The 18,173-nt window shown below is 35.7% G+C and overlaps 1 protein-coding gene and 1 non-coding gene across 2 annotated transcripts in view; both read left to right on the plus strand.

Annotated features, from left to right (window-relative positions):
* Nucleotides 1–18,173, plus strand: part of ARHGEF38 (Rho guanine nucleotide exchange factor 38) — a 126,284-nt gene that overhangs the window by 88,176 nt on the left and 19,935 nt on the right. Inside the window, exons 6-9 of the mRNA XM_003796338.1 lie at nt 6,259–6,458; nt 10,190–10,323; nt 15,685–15,789; nt 17,224–17,346. Of these exons, the coding sequence (XP_003796386.1) occupies nt 6,259–6,458; nt 10,190–10,323; nt 15,685–15,789; nt 17,224–17,346 (562 nt within the window). The remainder of the gene's footprint in view (nt 1–6,258; nt 6,459–10,189; nt 10,324–15,684; nt 15,790–17,223; nt 17,347–18,173) is intronic.
* On the plus strand, nt 17,880–18,005 carry LOC111727390. The gene has a single exon (XR_002774954.1). It is a non-coding gene; the product is annotated as a U6atac minor spliceosomal RNA (small nuclear RNA).

The raw sequence follows: 18,173 nt of genomic DNA on the forward strand, positions 1-18,173 counted from the left end.
TATTAAAGTAACAAGAATCATAGAATCCCCCACCAAAGAATTCCCAAGCAAGTTCCTAAGTCCCATGTTCTAAAGCAAGAAAAAGATGCCTATTCTAAATGTAACTCTCTCCAATGCACTGTTCTGTTTTCTGCATGCTTTTACTCCGTTCTGTCTGTGTCCCCTGTCTAACCCCCCATTCCACCTCTGAATCTTAGGTTTCCTATTAATCTTAAAATATTATTTTCTCTTGTCTTTGTATTTTTAACATTATTGAAGAAACACTGAAAAATAAAGATAATTAAAAAAATGGGAACAGTAAAGATAATTGGTGGTCACATTCCAAAGTTAAGTATTTTAACATTGCCATGAGTATCTCATTTCACTGTAGTTTTTTTCATTATGCACACACATGTTGACTAAAATAGGCATATTTCCTGCATTCTTCAATGCATTGTAGATACCTTTCCATGCTCATAATATAAATCTCTATTGTTTTATAATTGTGTAATAGTCTATCTGATATATATAAGTTAGTTTACTAAACCCTTATTGACAGTTGAATTGTGTCTGTCTTATAAACATTGATGTTAAGTGTTCATTTTTATGTATTATCTTTATACAATAATCTGATTATTTCTTTAGGATGAATTTCTAAAAGCAGAGTTGTTCAATCAAAGGGCTTTTGACACTGCCTGAAAATTTCAGAAAAGTTGAGCTAATTTATATTCTCATTACCCATATATGACTTTTTCATTTATCCACTACTTGCCAACACTAGACACAATAAATATTTATATCTTCATAAACTTGTAATAGGCCAAAAATTATATTGTTATATTACTTATGATCTTGAGCATTTTTCTTGTGTATTTAAACAATCTGTATGTCATCTCTAATAAATGCTTTTTAAAAATGATTACTAGGATGTTATCTTTTTGTAATTGATATATAATGTCTCTTTAATTAGCAAGTATATTACTCCTATCTGTCTTATATAGTATAAATGATTTTTCCAGTTTATCCTTTGAGTTTTAACATAGTTTATGACTGCTTCTGGTTTTGTTTTTAATCTACACAGTTTTACAGAACTAGATTTTTATTTTATTTCATTTTTTATTTCAGGCTAGGTTACAATGCTTGCATTTATTAGGTATAGTCCCAGTTGTAGTTGTGTCCTGCACCCAGTGCCATATACCTTCACATTGTGTTCAGTCAGTGGACACACACCAATTCCCCTCCCTTCCCTTCTGTCCTCCCTCCCTAATTCCCCTTCCCTCAACTTGAATTGAATTGAGTTTTCCTCTTACGTGGGTATGTATTAGATTGTCTGCTGGCTTCAGATTAGATAGAGAACTAGATTTTCAAATAGATTTACCATATTTTTCTAATGTGGCTTTTTGATTTTGTGCCTTGGTTAGAAAACTCCAACATTAGTTTTTAAAAGTGTAATCTCATGTTTTCTTAAAATTATTCTATGGTTTCATTTTTTTTAAATTAAGTATGTTATCTCTCTGGAAATCATTTTGGTATAAATAATGATGTAGAAACACATTTTTATTATTTTTTCTATATGGTTAGCTAGTTATCATAACATTAATACTGAATAATTCATTTTTTCCATTAAATAGGAATGTCATGTTTACCACGTACTTAATTTCCATACACATTTGTATCTATTTCTTGATTCTCTAGTTTGTGTACTCATTAATCTCTATGTGTAATACCACCAAACTTTTTTTTTTGAGTGTCTTTATAATTTATTTTACTATCCAGTACAACTGGATTCCTAATCTTAGCTCAGCAGTTTTTTCTCCACCATTATTTTCTGGAGTATTCTTGCATGTTTCCTTTTTTAAAAACCTTTTTCTTTTTACACAGAAAAACTAGCCAGGCATTGTGGCAGGCACCTATAGTCCCAGCTACTTGGGAGGCTGAGGCGAGAGGTTCTCTTGAGCCCCGGGGTTTGAGTTTGCAGTGCTGCCACCACACTGTGCCCAGGGTGGGGGAGTAAGACTGCATGTCAAAAAGAAAAAAAAAATTTCTCTTTTTAAAAAAATGTTATGTAGCCACAGTTTAAGTAGCAAAATCGTTCTATAAGATTTGTCAGGAATAATAGTAGTACCTCTTCTATTGCCCCTAAACGCTCCTCTTCAGAATATACGATTTTCACATCTTGTAGTTGACTACTTTGGTATCTATCTTTCTGGCTCTAAAAATATGCTTGTTTTTTTTGCTTTTTAGGCATTATCTATTGACTTGCCCCGTGCGAGGAAAGAATTTATCTCTCTTTTCTACCTTTTACCTCCCCACCCCACCCCTACACCCTTTCTATCTCTTCATTCTATGAAGTTATATTGTAGTTTGGTTAAAGCAATAATATCTGAATTATTATGTGATGAGCAAATTTCTTTTCAGAACTAAAACTTGGAGCAAAATGATTGCTTGTTTTTCTGGGAATTAATGACTGTCAGCTACCATTTCCATTCTTTCCTCTTCCTTCTCCTCTCTCTCTGCTTCCTCTTTATTTTCTTACTTTTCTCTTCACTAACCTGTAAGGCCGAACTAATGGCTAGTTAACTACGTGGTGTTTTAAGACAATCAGATGCAAAATTCATACTAGGCCAGTTAACTATGTGGTGTTTTAAGACAATCAGATGCAAAATTCATACTATCAGTGTCCTCTCCCTAAAAAGGCCTCTCCCAGAGCTTCTGGACCTATTGAGCTTGGACTGTTGACACTAGGCATAGCCAACTTTTAAAAACTTCACTCCTATCCACCACCCCAGAGATTCTTTTTGCCCCTTTCCTATATTGGTTCTCTTATTTTGATGGAATGTATCCTTCAATAATGTACTTTACTTCTCAAAGAATGCATGGCAAGTAAAATTTTAAGAAGTTTATATCTGAAATGTTTTTGTTTTACTCTCACACATGATTTATAATTAGATTGGGGTAGAATTCTACATGGGAAATCATTTTCCATTAGAATTTAAAGATAAGTCATTGTTTTCTAGCTTTCAGTGTTGCTATGGGAAATCTGAAGCTTGAGAAATGGTTAAACATTGCTTCTCATTATCACTCATTTTCTCTGTTGTTACCATTTCTATATTGCCTTTACATCTCCTAAAATTCGTTAATAATTTTGTATTTATTTTACAGTTATCTTTTATTCATGACAAATGCTATTTGTTTATTTGTATAGCAGTATACAATTTCCTTTACAAGTGACTTAGGTTTTTTAAAAGGAGACTAGATTTTAAAATTTCAATAACAGTATAGATGTTTGTGCCTATAAAATAAATATCTAGGATACTTGTCCTAAAATAGAGGAAATTTAAAAAAATACAGTAGTATATGCCTTACTGTATTGAATATCTGATTTTTTCTGGTTTTTAACATAGTTTTTTTCATTATTTGTCAATTTTATTTTCATTGTGCAATTTTTTTCTTATATTTTTAATGTGTAGCTTTTCATAGAAAAACTCTGTGCTGCTAAAAAAAAAAAAAAAGACAGCTGTGTTTACTTGATTTTGTAAAATCCCACTAATAATTTATAATGAGATTAGTATAGCTACTTAAGTACTAAATACTTTCCAAAATATTTATAAGACAGAGGAAAATAAAACAGAATTGCAAATTAACTAAGTATTTTAGTTTTCAGACCAAGATGTATGGGAAAGTGTTACACATTCTGTTACTTATTATGAGGGAGACATGTGATAACTGGCTATCTGGCTGCTGTGGGACATGTCACACATCTGCCTTGTGTCATTATCAGAACTTAATCTAACTGGGTGAGATTAGATGGGGTGAACTTTGTGGCACTGAATGCATGGAGTGTCATTATCTTACATAACACATCCACTATCTTTTCTGCTATATTGCTTGTCTGTGTGATGCAGATATCAGAACATCATTGCTCACAGCTGGGAACTGTCCAAAGTGTATTTCTGAAGTCAAAAGTGTCTAGAGATTTCTCTTTCTGGAGAATGCTTTGTTTAGGATTTGTATTTGTGATGCTTTCTTAAAAAAACAATAATTGTTTATAATTGTTACTATTCTCACTTAAAACATGAAAAGGAGAGAATATGTATAATTCTGGTGCCAAGAAATGATGAAAAAAGAAGTAATAACACTATTTGGACACAACTACAGAGCCTAGGTTGGTATTTTGGAAGGTCTAAATAAGGAATCAAAAAGGGCAGCTCAAAGATGCAAGTATATCCTTCAATATATCTGGGTTTTATGTTTTTTGTAATTAAAAATGAAAAGTATATGTATAACAATAGGCCATGCTAATAAGCTATCTTATTAGCTTAGATTTTCTTTTATTGAAATGTTTAATTATATTTATATCTTGATAATATTTTCAGTGATTTCCCAAAGATTAAATAAATTGCTATTAGTGATAATCAAAGGAAAAACAAAAAAGAAATTCTAATCATATTCATATAGATAACATGATTTATTTCTATATCCTTGACTTGTTTCTTATTTATGGGAATTATTTCTACTTAAGTATCTAAACTGTATTGTTAAAAAAAAATTCCCTGTTTAAGATACATAAGAAAATGCTGTCCTTCATATTCAAACGTTTTGCTACTGATACGCCATCAGTTAGAAAATACATTTTAGTTGTTATTTTCTCAATATTTATAATAGATTTACACTTCACACTGTGTTCTTGGAAACCAATAATCTCTCTCTCACTTTCTCATTTTCTTTCTCTCCTTCCCTCACCATCACCCTCTCTCCTTACTTCCCTCCCTTTCTTCCTTAATAAATTTGACAGAAATGAGTAGGAAGTACAAGATAAAGCTATTTAAGCAACTCTTTTCTCCCTTGCAAACCTTTAATTTTTTTCTTAAATCAATGTTGCCTTTGATTTATTTTAGTTTTAGTGTCTAAGACTAAAACGCTATCATTTTATCTGCATGTGAACAAAATTCCTCAGTCATTTATTCAGGACCATATGCAATTTTTAAAAACTCAATATAAAAATGTACATTATAGAAAATCTGAGACTTTATCGTTTCTCGGTCTACAAATATGTATTGAGAAGAACATTATATGTCATGCTGGAGATAGTGTGACAGAGAAATTGATCATAAACTGGTAAATAAGAAAATAAAATGATTGCAGATAGTGTTAAGTGATATGATGACACTCAAACGCGAAGGTGCGATAGTGACTGGTGTGAGAGTGTGTGTGCACATGTCTGTGTTTGCATGCACATGTGCATGTACATGTGGTAATTAAAGTTCCTTGGTTTCTCATTTATCAAATGAAGAGTTGAATTAGATAATCTGTAAGATGACTTCACACCTTTTCTAATGATGCTAATTTTCCAATTCAGTTCAACATTTTTCATCTGTTTTACTACTTTAATTATGTGGTCTATTGTTTACCCATTAGTACTTGAAAAAATGGAGGTATGAAATATCCACCTATTGGGATTTGAAAACATTGTCTCTATTTCCTATGAATACTGTCTCTTTATTTGTCTTGGCATAGTGAGGCTTTTAGAAATCACTGACTTCTGGCTGAATGATCACGGAGAGTAGGCTGGACAGCGGCATGGCTACTTGCAGCTTCTTACCCTCCTGTGAACTACATGGCCAGTCAGAAGTGCTCTCTCTTCATCTCAGATGATGCTAGTCACTTGAAGATCTGGTGGCTAAAGAGTTCCACATGGGAAGTTATTGTGTGATAGAAGTGATTAGTGATAGTAATGGTGATAATAATTAGGCAACAGTCACATTCATCACAAATCTCTTTTGAGGACTGTAATAGAACCTCTGAACCATCGTAAATGCAACTTTTCAATTTGGTGGAAGAGAGATGACAATGCTTTCTTTGACTATACTTTGTAAGTCATCTATGTAGATTTTTAAATAATAAGTTTATGTTTCTTACTAATAATCACAAAAGTATCACTGGGAAAATGTATTTTTCTTGGCTTTCATGGAAAAATACATTGTGAAATTATTTCCCACTATATTATAAAGACTGTTATTTAAAAAAGTACAAGGACGAAAATTGTGCTTTGAGCCCCTCTTAGTGGACAGATATATTTGGGTTTTCTTAGGTTTTATTTAGTAGTAGAGTCTTTCACTTTTTTTTTCTATCATTGTTTGCACTAGCTTTCATGTAGAAATTTTATATAGGAAACAAGAGACAGAAATAATTTCAGGAGTAATCATTAAAAAATCCCAAAAGTAAAAGGAGTTAATAAAGTGATGTTTTTTAAACCCATATTATTTATTTCTACTATAGAGGCAAACCAAACTTATTGGACATGGGCTCTTTGATGATCAAACCAATTCAGCGTGTGATGAAATACCCCCTATTACTGTGCGAGCTTCGGAATTCTACCCCTCCTTCCCACCCAGATTACAGAGCACTGGAGGACGCCTTTGCTGCTGTGAAGGACATTAATGTTAACATCAATGAACTGAAAAGAAGGAAAGATTTAGGTAGGAAGAGATACGATCAGCGGTTCTCAACCTGTGGGTTGCAACCTGTTTATAACAATGAAAATACATCGTGGCATTAGGAAGGTTGAGAACCACTGGATATGATGAGTTGGTTGTTTTCCATGTCTGGAATGTTTTGTATATCTTTCTGAGAATCAGAATGTCTAAATAGCAGTTGTATTGAGCATGATCATTTGAAATCTAGTTAGATGCTGGAGTGGGTAGAGTGTGGGTTGGTCTTACCAGGAGAAGATGATGTTAAAAAAAAAATCAAACAGCTGTATACTTAAGCTCATTTAAGGCCACTGCATTGCTGGTGACATATATGGACTGAAGGTACATATACCATGTAGCCCTCCTATCACTGGAGGTATGTGTGGCAAGGAAACATGGCCGGGCAGCCCTAGCACAGGGAAGTGAGTGCAGAAAGCAACTGGGAAAGGGGCTTATCCAGGTGAGGGGCCTGGCCAGTACGATGGGTTCATCTGGTCCTAGCGTCCAGGGAGATGGAGATTTTTTCAGTAATAATTTCTCTACTGATGGAAGCAAGAATACTTCTCTCTATAATTAATAAATTATTGTTAATTATAATATCTGTAAAGTAAGGTGTAAAATTAGTTTTTAATTTATATTATATAAATTTCAGAGCAGGAAAGATAATGATTCCTGTAAATCCAGAGATAGTAATGGATTGGGATAGGCTGTGCGTCCTCCCTCTGTGTGATTTGTGTCCATAAAGTTCTTAATTGTCCTTGTACTCCTGTTATTAAACCTCAATCCAACCTAAAAGCAATAGCAGGACTTTAGAACTAACTGTTCCCACCACTTCACTTATTTTTGTTTTTATGTCTAATATTTATTAAAAACTAATATATTTGTAATAATAAATTGAAATTACAAAGAAATCCATAGAATAAAAAGTGCCAGTTATGAAGTAAAAGAGACCAAACAAACTGAAAAGACAGTATACAAAAGAGTACTGTCCAGAATATATAATTACTGATATTAGATCAATTATAAAAACACTTAAATATGAGAAAGGTTAGTAGTGAAAAGCAATCCACAGAAAGGCCAAAAAGTTTTAAAATGCTAAGCTTCACTAATAATTAGGAAATAGAAATTAAAATCACAGTGACATGCCATTCCCAGCCCAAAAGACCGGCAAAAAAAGACAAAAAAGAAGACAATGCTAAGTGCAAAATCTCAATCTTAATCAACAGTTTCATAAATTGGAATCATCACTTCAGAGAGAACAACAATATTACCAATATTTGGTAAAGCTGGAGATCCACACACCAGAGACTCAGAAAATTAATTTCTAGGTATCTGCTCTGGGGAACTCTTCTGCATGTCCTTAAAACAATACGTACTAGTAACTAGCATTGTTCAGATATGCAAAAAAGGCTTATGTATTTATCTAGATAATAGATAAATAAACTGCATGTTATACAGATTGATACCATGAGAAGATAGAAATTAATGGAATAAAATTATATGTATCCATTAGGTTAATCACAAAAAATCCAGAATTTTAAGCTTAAAAATAAGTAAATTAGCAGACAACAGAAGAATATGTGTAATATGGTACCATATTTATAAGGTTTGAAAATATTTGAAATAATACTATGCATTGTATGATTCCAGACATCCACAATAAAAGTATAAAAATAGATAAAGGTATAATAAACCATGTTATTTAGTATAACAATCCCCTTAGGGAGCAAACATGGGAATCAGGGAGGCTTCTAGTTATGTACTTTTTTTTTCTGGCCGGGGCTGGGTTTGAACCTGCCACCTCCAATATATGGGACTGGCACCCTACTCCTTTGAGCCACAGGCGCTGCCTGTGCTTTTTTTTTTTTTTTAATAAAGAGATTAGAAACAAAGTAAGATGTTAAGACTCGGCAGAGCTGGAAGTTAGATAATGGCTAATATATTATTCTTCCCACTTTTCTATTTGCTTAAACTATTTTGAAGTTTTAAAGAGTAAAATTTTTTCACTCCCATCTTTCTAGTTTCATAGCTAACCTATTATTAAGTTTGCTTCAAATTTTCCATGTCCTTTTTCCAATTTTCTTTTTCCTATCTCTATGTCTCCTATCTCCTCTGTCCCCTCCTCCTTCCCTCTCTCCCCTTTCATTCTTTCCTTCCTTCCTTCAACATTAATGGTATTGCAGTTTTGCTTTTGTTTTTTATTTTGTTTTGTTTTGTTGAGACAGAGTCTAGCTGTACTGTCTGAACTAGAATGCAATGGCTCATAGCTCACAGCAACCTCAAACTCCTGAGCTCAAGCGATCCTCCTGCCTCAGCCTCCCAGAGTGGTAGGATTATAGGTGTGAGCCGCTGTGCCCAGCCCACAGTTTGTTTTCCTCAAAAAATTTTATCATTTATCATAAACATTCTTCCGATTAATATTTTCTTTTTTTGAGACGGAGTCTCAAGCTGTTGCCGTGGGTACAGTGCTGTGGCATCATAGTTCACAGCAACCTCCAACTCTTTGGCTCAAGCAACCCTCTTGCCTCACTTTTGCTCAGGCTGGTCTCAAACTCATGAGCTCAAGCCATCCACCTGCCTCAGCCTCCCAGAGTGCTAGGATTATCAGCATGAGCCACCGTGCCCAGCTCTTCCAATTAATATTGTCTCCTTTTTATTGCTTCCATACTATCCCAATTATGAGTGTATCACAATTTATTAAACTATTTTTTTATTGATAGCTTGCTATTAGATAAAATGCTGCAGCAAACAAAACTTTGTACACTAGCTTGGTGCCTGTAGCTCAGTGAGTAGGGCGCCAGCCACATATACTGAAGGTGGCTGGTTCAAGCCCAGCCCAGGACTGCTAAACAACAATGACAACTTCAACAAAAAACAGCCGAGCATTGTGGTGGGCACCTGTAGTCCCAGCTACTTGGGAGGCTGAGGCAAGAGAATCGCTTAAGCCCAAGAGTTGAGGTTGCTTGTGAGCTGTGATACCATGGCACTCTACCGAGTGTGACATAGTGAGACTCTGACTCAAAAAAAAAAAAAAAAAAAAAAAAAAACTTTGTATACTTAATTATGGAAATTATATTTCTTTACATGACTTTCTGGTTATATACAGACCATGATTGCTTTTATTTTTGTTAGGATCTGCCAAAATGTTGTTTACAGTAACTGTGTTGATTTAATCCTCATCAGCAGTGCATAACACTGTCCATCTCCCTACACTCTTATCAGAACGGAATATTAGGGCTATGTAAGATTTTGAACAATATGAGAGGTAAAAATGATTTTAAGGTAAGTAAAGCTCAGAGAAACTACTCAACTTGCCCCAATCCCTCAGCTCATGGAGAGGCACTCTGGGACCTGAGGTCTCCGTACGTGGGGTACCACTGCCTTTTAATTAGTTTGGTCCTGATTGCCCGTTCCAGAAGCCCCAGATAATAGATGTATTATCTGAGAAGAAAGGCAGAGCTGTTTTCCTAGCATTAGGGATTTATTTAATACGGGCAACAAATGAACCCAGAACCCTGAGAAGTTCGTGTCCTTGAATGGCTGACTTTCTGAAGATCATTGAGTACTTGCAACACGACTGGGCAGTGGGACCAGAGCAGATAGCACCTGCAACAGAGGGTTAAACTCACATGAAGACTTTTATAAATGCCATATAAATGCTCATCTTGAAAACTCTGCAGGAAGCGCATACTTTCTGTGCTGCATGTTTTCACATATGTTATATTCTTCCATTTTAGTCTTGAAATACAAGAAGAATGATGAGGATGAATCACTTAAAGACAAACTGTCTAAACTGAATATTCATTCAATTAGCAAGAAATCAAAAAGAGTGACAAATCATCTAAAGATTCTGACCAGAGGAGAATCACAGGTAATTTTTGTTCTTTCGCCACATACATTTTCCAGAGACACAAACACTGATATTTTTGTGAGGTTTTGTTTTGTTTCATAAGGGAGATTCTAGGATGGCAAGAATCCAGGTAAATGCTCTATACACTCTATGTTCTCTCTCTCTCTCTGTCTCGCAGGGGTGGTTTTGACTCTGTCTTGGCTGTGGTCTTCACAGGAAGCAGACAAAGGAAAGATAGGGACATAAAGACATGTGACCTAAAGATGCTGCTTCAGGAATCCTGAGACTTGTCACCAACCAGCACATACTCTCCCCCAAAGCAACACCCCCCTTCCAGCCCTGTTTTACTTCTGATTTAAAAATAACTCCTTCCTTTACGGTTCCCTTGATATTCATTTATCTTTATTTCACCTATAAAAACAAAGGGTTTAGATGCAAAACTTAGTGTGATTTTCTTTGCCTACCTCATATCTCCTTCATCTTTCCTTACTCCCCAGAGGCACATTGTATTAGTGGGTAACTGTTCTTTGTCAGCTTTTAGCTTGGTTTGAACCACTTTCATTTCAACTATTAAATAATGGATGGATAAGCAAAGGCTCTTAGACTTTAATGTGTATAAGAATTACCCAAGAAGCTTGCTGAAAGATAAATTCTAAGGTTCCACCTGCTTCAATGCTGAAATTAGAAGCCTATATTTTTACAAACACTCCAGATATTTTGAAATTAATGACCTTTAAATAAGTGATCAATGGAACACACTTTGAGAATCACAGGGCAGAAAGCTCATGATACTGAGGTAGAAATACAGTGTGTTTACTGTATTACAGCAATACAGTAGGAGGGCAGTTCTTAGGATACTATAGTCCTTTTTACGCCCCTTCTCGTTTGCCTGTTTTCATCACGTATTAACTTCTCTAAGGCTTTTAGTTTGAACTAGAGGCAACTATATGTGGGTTCAGCATTGCTTGTAGATGGCTGTGGTAGCTGCTATAATTTTTTGTCCTTCATCAAGTCTTTGCATTTTCTGACAACTTAGATAGAAGCAGCCTCTTCCTCCTCTGAACACCTAATACACTTACTTCCCAATCCTGGTATTATTCATATGGGCAGGAGTCAGCAAAGGGCAAAAATTAAGATCAGGGTCTTTGAAATTCTGGAAACTTGGGTTTGAGCCCCATCTCTTCCGCTTAATAAATATCTGTCTGGGAGCGCCCAAATTCAATGTAATCATGTATAAATTGGTATTACACATGGCTTGGCTGTGAGGACTAACTGAGATGATGTGTGTGAAGAAAACACCTAGTGCAGTATGCAAGCCCGCAGTATGCACTGTCTGTCATTACCACCATCACCATCAGTAGCATTATTTTGTGTCACTGCCTTGTAATGTGACCTACTTTTGTGCAGATGTTTTGTTCCTAGGTGATGTAAACTCCTTCCTGTATGGTGTATTAATCATGCCTTTTACCTTCTCTATTGTATAATGTTTTGACATATTAAAATACCTTCCTGGCTGAGGAGAGACTGCCACTTCCAAGGCTAGCCAATACTTAGAGGTAGCAAACAGCTGGGAAGGAAACTTCATATACAAACCAACCAATTCCACGTCTGTAGTTCCAACCATTTCCCTATCTAACTTTTACACACTAAGCTAGTAATTCTCCAGCCTTAAATCATCCAAGGTCAGGTACCAGGCAAGGAGAGCCAACCCCTATAGCTTTAAGCCCATGGAAATTATTCAAAGTAGCCAATTCTCAACTATTTACTCTGCCCTGCCTTGCCTTTCCCCAGGAAACCCCAGTAGAGACTCTGGCCTAGACGTTCTCTTCACTCTTACTTTCTGCTAGTTGACTAAAGCCTGGTGCCTTCCCTGTGGCCCTGTGTGGCATATAATAACCTGTGAGATGATAAACTTCTTCCTTGCAAGCCTTGTTGTTTCCTCCTGGGGCTGTGCTGAATTTACCAGATGGTAGCCAAACAGACATTCTTAGAACACATGGTTTGAATCATTCTTCTATTTGCTTCTTTATGTCCTTCTAAGAGCTCTCTAGGTCCACTGCATTTGGGGGCTACTCCTCTTAACGTAGAACTGTATTGTGGGAAGTTGGGGACATTTATGGTTATTTGTTCACAGATTAGGGAAAGGATAATCAAGATATCTCATCTAAAAACAAAAGTAATAAAATTGAAATGGAAATTCACTTAAGAAGTGACTGTAGCCCCTGTAGGGCTGTGTAAATGTAGTGCAAACACTTCTGCCCCACTCTGTGGAATTTTGCTTCTTACTCAACACAACTCTATTGAGGAACAATACGCAGGCTCTAATTCTGGGCAGGCTTTTGAATAACCTGTTATGTTCTTTACCATATTTATCGTCAGCTTCTTCTATTTTTCAATTGTGAACTAGAAGTGAATTGTAGTTAAAGTAGCCAGAAGGGATATTAATTAGATTTTTCCCCTTAATCTTTTGAGAGGATGTCCTGTCAGCAATGAAGCATTTTACTGTTAATCAGAAAATCAGCTGCATAGGCTGGACTGGAGAAGAGATAAATCTTGAATCAATCAATTTTGCACTTGTCAGCAGCTCAGGTGAAATATCGGTAGAGTTAGGGTATAAAGCTATTACCCAAGAGGAAGATTCTGTTCAATTCATCATGCATGTATTGAACTCTCATGTACCAGGCACTATGTAAGAGATTGGGATACAAAGATGAAAAGGTATAGATTCTGAAATCAGACTGCTTGGGCTTGAATCCTGACTCTATCTATTACCATGGGCAAGTTTATTTAACTCCCTATATTACTTAGGGTAAAGGCCACACATCTGTCACAAAGAGATTCCAAAGCATGGTAGCTTAAATTAGGTAGTCATTTATTTCTCTCTCTTACAACTGTCCTGAGATGTGAGTGCAGGTGGATTCGGCTTCATGAGATCCTTCAGAAGTCCCATTCTCCCAGCACTTGTTCTAAACATATTGTCTTCATCTACCTGATTGAAGCTGGGTTACTGCATGTTTTCGTTCAAGTCTCAAGGACAATATTATAAGGTTGAGACTCAGAAATGAAACCCAAGGCTTTGCTCACGTCCTGTTTGCCTCAATCAGTTATAAGGGCAGAGCCATCTGCAAGGAGTCTGGGAAATACAGTTTTTAGCAGGGCGGCCACCTGTCCAACTTATACTAGAGGTGTGGGTTTTGTCAGCAAAAGGATGACAGTAAGAATATTAAGAATGCCTGCCATACCTCCTGAAACTGCTATTTCTTTTCCCATTGTATATGTATAAGAATTAAAATGAGGGGTGGCACCTATAGCTCCAGTGGGTAGGGTGCTGGCCACATACACCAAGGCTGCTGGGTTTGAACCCAGCCTAGGCCTGCTAAAACAACAATGACAACTGCAACAAAAATTAGCCAGGTGTTGTGGCAGGTACCTGTAGTCCCAGCTACTTGGGAGACTGAGGCAAGAGAATCGTTTGAGCCCAAGAGTTTAAGGTTGCTGTGAGCTATGATGCCATGGCACTCTACCCAGGGCAACAACAGCTTGAGACTCTGTCTCAAAAAAAAAAAAAAGAATTACAATGAGAAAATGGGGAGATAGATTTGGGTATAGTGTCTGGAAAATAATCAGTGTTCAATAAATGTTAGCAATTATTATCATTAAGACAAAAATACTTAATCTCAAACACTTGGAATCCGTCAGTGGCAGGAATCACCTAAATCCTTATCTAGGGTAATTAGAGCAGACAGGAGGGAGCAATTCATTTTCTACAGTGGGAAGAATAGGAAGGGAGGGAGGATTTACAGAGGAGTGACATTTGAATTAGTCTTTAAAAAATAAACAGAATTTTGCAAGGCAGAAAAGGAATAGAAGCATATTCCAGTAAAAGAAAACAGTATGAAAAAGGGTTGGGTTATAGGGAGTAGAAATAGGAAGTATTTCTCATAGTGTGATCCTTGACCCTCTGACTTCAATATCATATGGGTCCCAGCCAAGATATACAAAATAAAATATCTGGTGATGGGTCCTTGGAAAATGCATTTTAAAAAATCTGCCCTGCATACTGTTATATACACCAGGCTGAATTAGAGTGCAGTTATCCTAAGGCAGAGGATATTGGATTTTATATGGATTACAAAGGACTCTGCCACCTATTTAATCAGAAATGTTCTAGATAAACAGTGTTAGGGGATTTAAAAAGAAAATAAAACATCACCATTTTCTGAATTACATGTAAATCAGTTGCTAATTGGCCTCCTTCAATTTTTCATTCAGGACTAAGACCAACCATCTTAAGAAACATGAACCAAGAACATCTACAGTTATTACCCTGTGCTGAATTGAATAACATATACTATTCCTATTCCAAGAAACATTTGTATGTTCACACAGATTTTGCCACCATGAGGCTGGTTCTAATCTTTTTCTTGATAGCCATTTTGATTGCCAAGAAATACTGCTTGCCATTTATAGCAATAAGTGTGTGCTCCTAGAAATTCCCACAGCTTATAAAATGCCTATCGTTGTCAATATATACTGAGATTAAAAAAAAATAACCACACACATGTGACAACTAACAGAAGGACAATTTTTGCTAAGTTTACAAATCATCCTTCAATTTTGAGTTCATAAATAATCATTGCATTTCTTTCCTTTTGTTTTTTTTGTTTTGAGACAGAGCCTCTAACTGTTGCCCTGGGTAGAGTGCTGTGGCATCACAGCTCACGGCAATCTCCAACTCCTGGACTTAAGCTATTCTCTTGCCTCAGCCTCCCAAATAGCTGGGACTACAGGCAACTGCCACAATGCCCGGCTATTTTTTGCTTGTAGTTGTCATTATTCTTTTGTAGGCCCTGGCTGGATTCGAACCCGCCAGCTCTGGGGTATTGGCTGGCACCTTAGCCACTTGAGCTATAGGCGCCAAGCCAATTATTGCATTTCTTTAACCATGAATCTATGAATATTTTCTAAATAAGAAAATATTTTCTTATGAGAAAAACAATAAATTCCAGCCAAAAGATTCAAATTCAGCTATTTTATAAACCCCAATATGTGATATAATATGAATACCTACTTATAGACTCTGCTATTAAAAACTGCAGAAAAAGTTTTACAGTCCTACATCTCCTGAGGTATGGGTAAAGCTATACGAAAATGAATAACAGCAAATTAAGCTGCATGCTGTGGCTTTTCTACACTAATCGAACATCAGTTGTGCTGTGTACTAACATAGAAAGTACTGTGTTAAGACAGTCAGAATACCATAAAATGTTTTCATATTAACAAGGAATTTTTTTCATGTGCTGGGTTAATATGATGGTGCTATTTTTTTAAATGTTAGATTCTCTTAAATTATGAAAATAAATAACTTCCTATATATTTTAGGTGAAAGACAATACCTTTAACAGAGAAGAAAAGCTATTTAGATCTTTAGAAAAGACTGTGAGGCACTGTGTGAGGAACATTTCATTCTGTCTTCAACACATACAGGTAGGTGAGACACAACTGTCTTCACTAATTCTACAAGAATGCACTAATTTCCATGGTTACTATGAAGATTAAATGTGACCATTTTTTGATATAATGATACTGTATCAAATTTGGAAGGTTGCAAATGGCTTTTAAAGTAAACCAATATGAAAACCTGAGATTTGCTTTTTGTCCCCTTAATTGCTCCACCCTCTCCCCAGCCTAAATCACCATACTGTAGGACTTTTGCTCAGATGACTGCCACACTGGCCATCAGCATGATTTCTTTATAACAGAGATGACTTCAGTAAAGCAAAATTATATATGCAGCAGAAATTTTAATTGTACTAACATCTCTTTCTAGAATAAGTACGAAATAAGTACATCTCTGTCTAAAATAAGTACAAAAATCAGTACAAAGAAAAATAAAATAAACTACAAAGTAAGATGAACTCCAATATGCAACACTCCCATGTCATTATGCTACAAGGCAAAAACAACTCCACAAACTTCTAGTCTCCTAGGAGGATGTCCTGTCCATCATGAGAATCAATTTCAAACCAACTGCTGGGAGTTAAAATTATTCTCAGTAGAAAGATCAGTAAGGAGTTTCTTCTAATGAGTCTCATAAAGAGGACACAATGTCCTGAACAACATGTTCATATAAGACAGGACAAGTTAGGAGAGTTACTTGCAAATCAGTTACCAATGGCCGTTTCCATTCCCAAGGTTTTCTTTTAGGTACCTATTTCTGGTAGCAGACTTTTACCCTCTTAGATAAAATATCACACTAGCAAAGGATTCAGTTGACAAGCACAATGATTTGGAGACAAAATTCCACGTTACATAAGGGGATGCATCATTCCGTTCTTATTTATTATGGGATGTGAACACTGATTTTACAATCAGGTTTGCTGTTCTCGTCCTAAAGTGCCATCATCTGTGAGAAGAAAACCAAAACACAGTTGTAACAGCCAGAGAGCAGAGGGAAGCCTGCCCTTTATGTTCCTTTAGAGGAGAAAATGCCTCCTGGAGACATCTACGGGAAAGTCTAGTATTTTCACCTAATTGATTCAAGAAAAATGTGAGCATTTTCTCTTAAAGAGAGCATTAAATTCACTAAAGAAAGCTGATGATGTAAAGAGGAAATATTTTTAAAATGAGGGATTTGTAAGAATTGCATGAGGAAAGAATGAGGGAATTGATAATAGACTCCATTTAGTCAAGGAGAGTCTCATATGGAGTACTATGAGAAAGTGATATGGGGGAAAAGTCAGGAAATAGATTATTACAAGTACCCTAACTATACAGCATATTCATGAAATTTTTCCTTTTTTTCCTTTAATCTCTCAGTGGTAACAGAGGGTTATGATAATGAAACACATATTTGGGATGTTATTTAGTTTTAATGACCTCCGAACTTGCCCCTCTTATAACTTTGTTCTTGGGTTTCAGGATGCCATGCCGTTGGCTCTGCAGAGTGTAATGGACCTCCGAGAGATTTCATACGGTAAAGATGAAGAGGACAGAGGCTCTTCAGAGACCCTGAGTAATGCCTCAAATCCCTGTCATGACTTTGTGAGTTATTTACATTCACAGATAAATACAAATTAAATAGTGACATTGAGAGAAAAGCTGCTTTTCATTTATTTTTTAAGAGTTAAAAATAAAACACTCACTAAAGCAAATAGTAAAGTCAAAATTAGTAGATTTAAACAAGGGAATTTTTAAAAATCATTAAATATTTTTGAAGTGGCTTAGTGAGAATTTTACTATAATGGAAATTTAAGAGGACTACACACTGTGTACCTAAGAGTGGTCAGTGTAGTGCAGCTTTTAAAATCAACATTTATTCTAAGTTTGCATATGCTATAACAAGAATTTAAGTTAGAAAGTGACGATTTGCTTAAAGGAGTCTCTGGAAATGTCCTGAGTCTTTACAAAAGGAACAAAGGAAATCTCTGAGGATGTGACTTTTATTGACACATCATATCCTGGAAAACAAAGTAAGCCTTCCTGTTGAGAAAGGATTCTTACTTAAGAGCAAGTAAAAGTCCATGGCAAAATATTTTCTATGGTAAAATATGTGTTTTCTTAAGAGTTCTGTAAAAGTGTTGTATGGAAGGAGAGAAGGTTAGCACTCCCCTTGACAAGGATGGACGAGGCCCTCAGGCCTGACAACACACATATGGTTAAGGCATTACCACCGGCTTGGTAGCATCTAACCATCGTTTTTGGCTAGGAAAAATCAACATTGTTAAAATGTCCATACTACCCAAAGCAATATACAATTTTAATGCAATCCCTATTAAAGCTCCACTGTCATACTTTAAAGATTTCGAAAAAATAATTCTTCGTTTTATATGGAATCAGAAAAAACCTCCAATAGCCAAGACATTACTCAG

Source organism: Otolemur garnettii, unplaced genomic scaffold, assembly GCF_000181295.1.
Source record: "Otolemur garnettii isolate 467f Iridium unplaced genomic scaffold, OtoGar3 scaffold00103, whole genome shotgun sequence".
Classification (NCBI taxonomy): domain Eukaryota; kingdom Metazoa; phylum Chordata; class Mammalia; order Primates; family Galagidae; genus Otolemur; species Otolemur garnettii.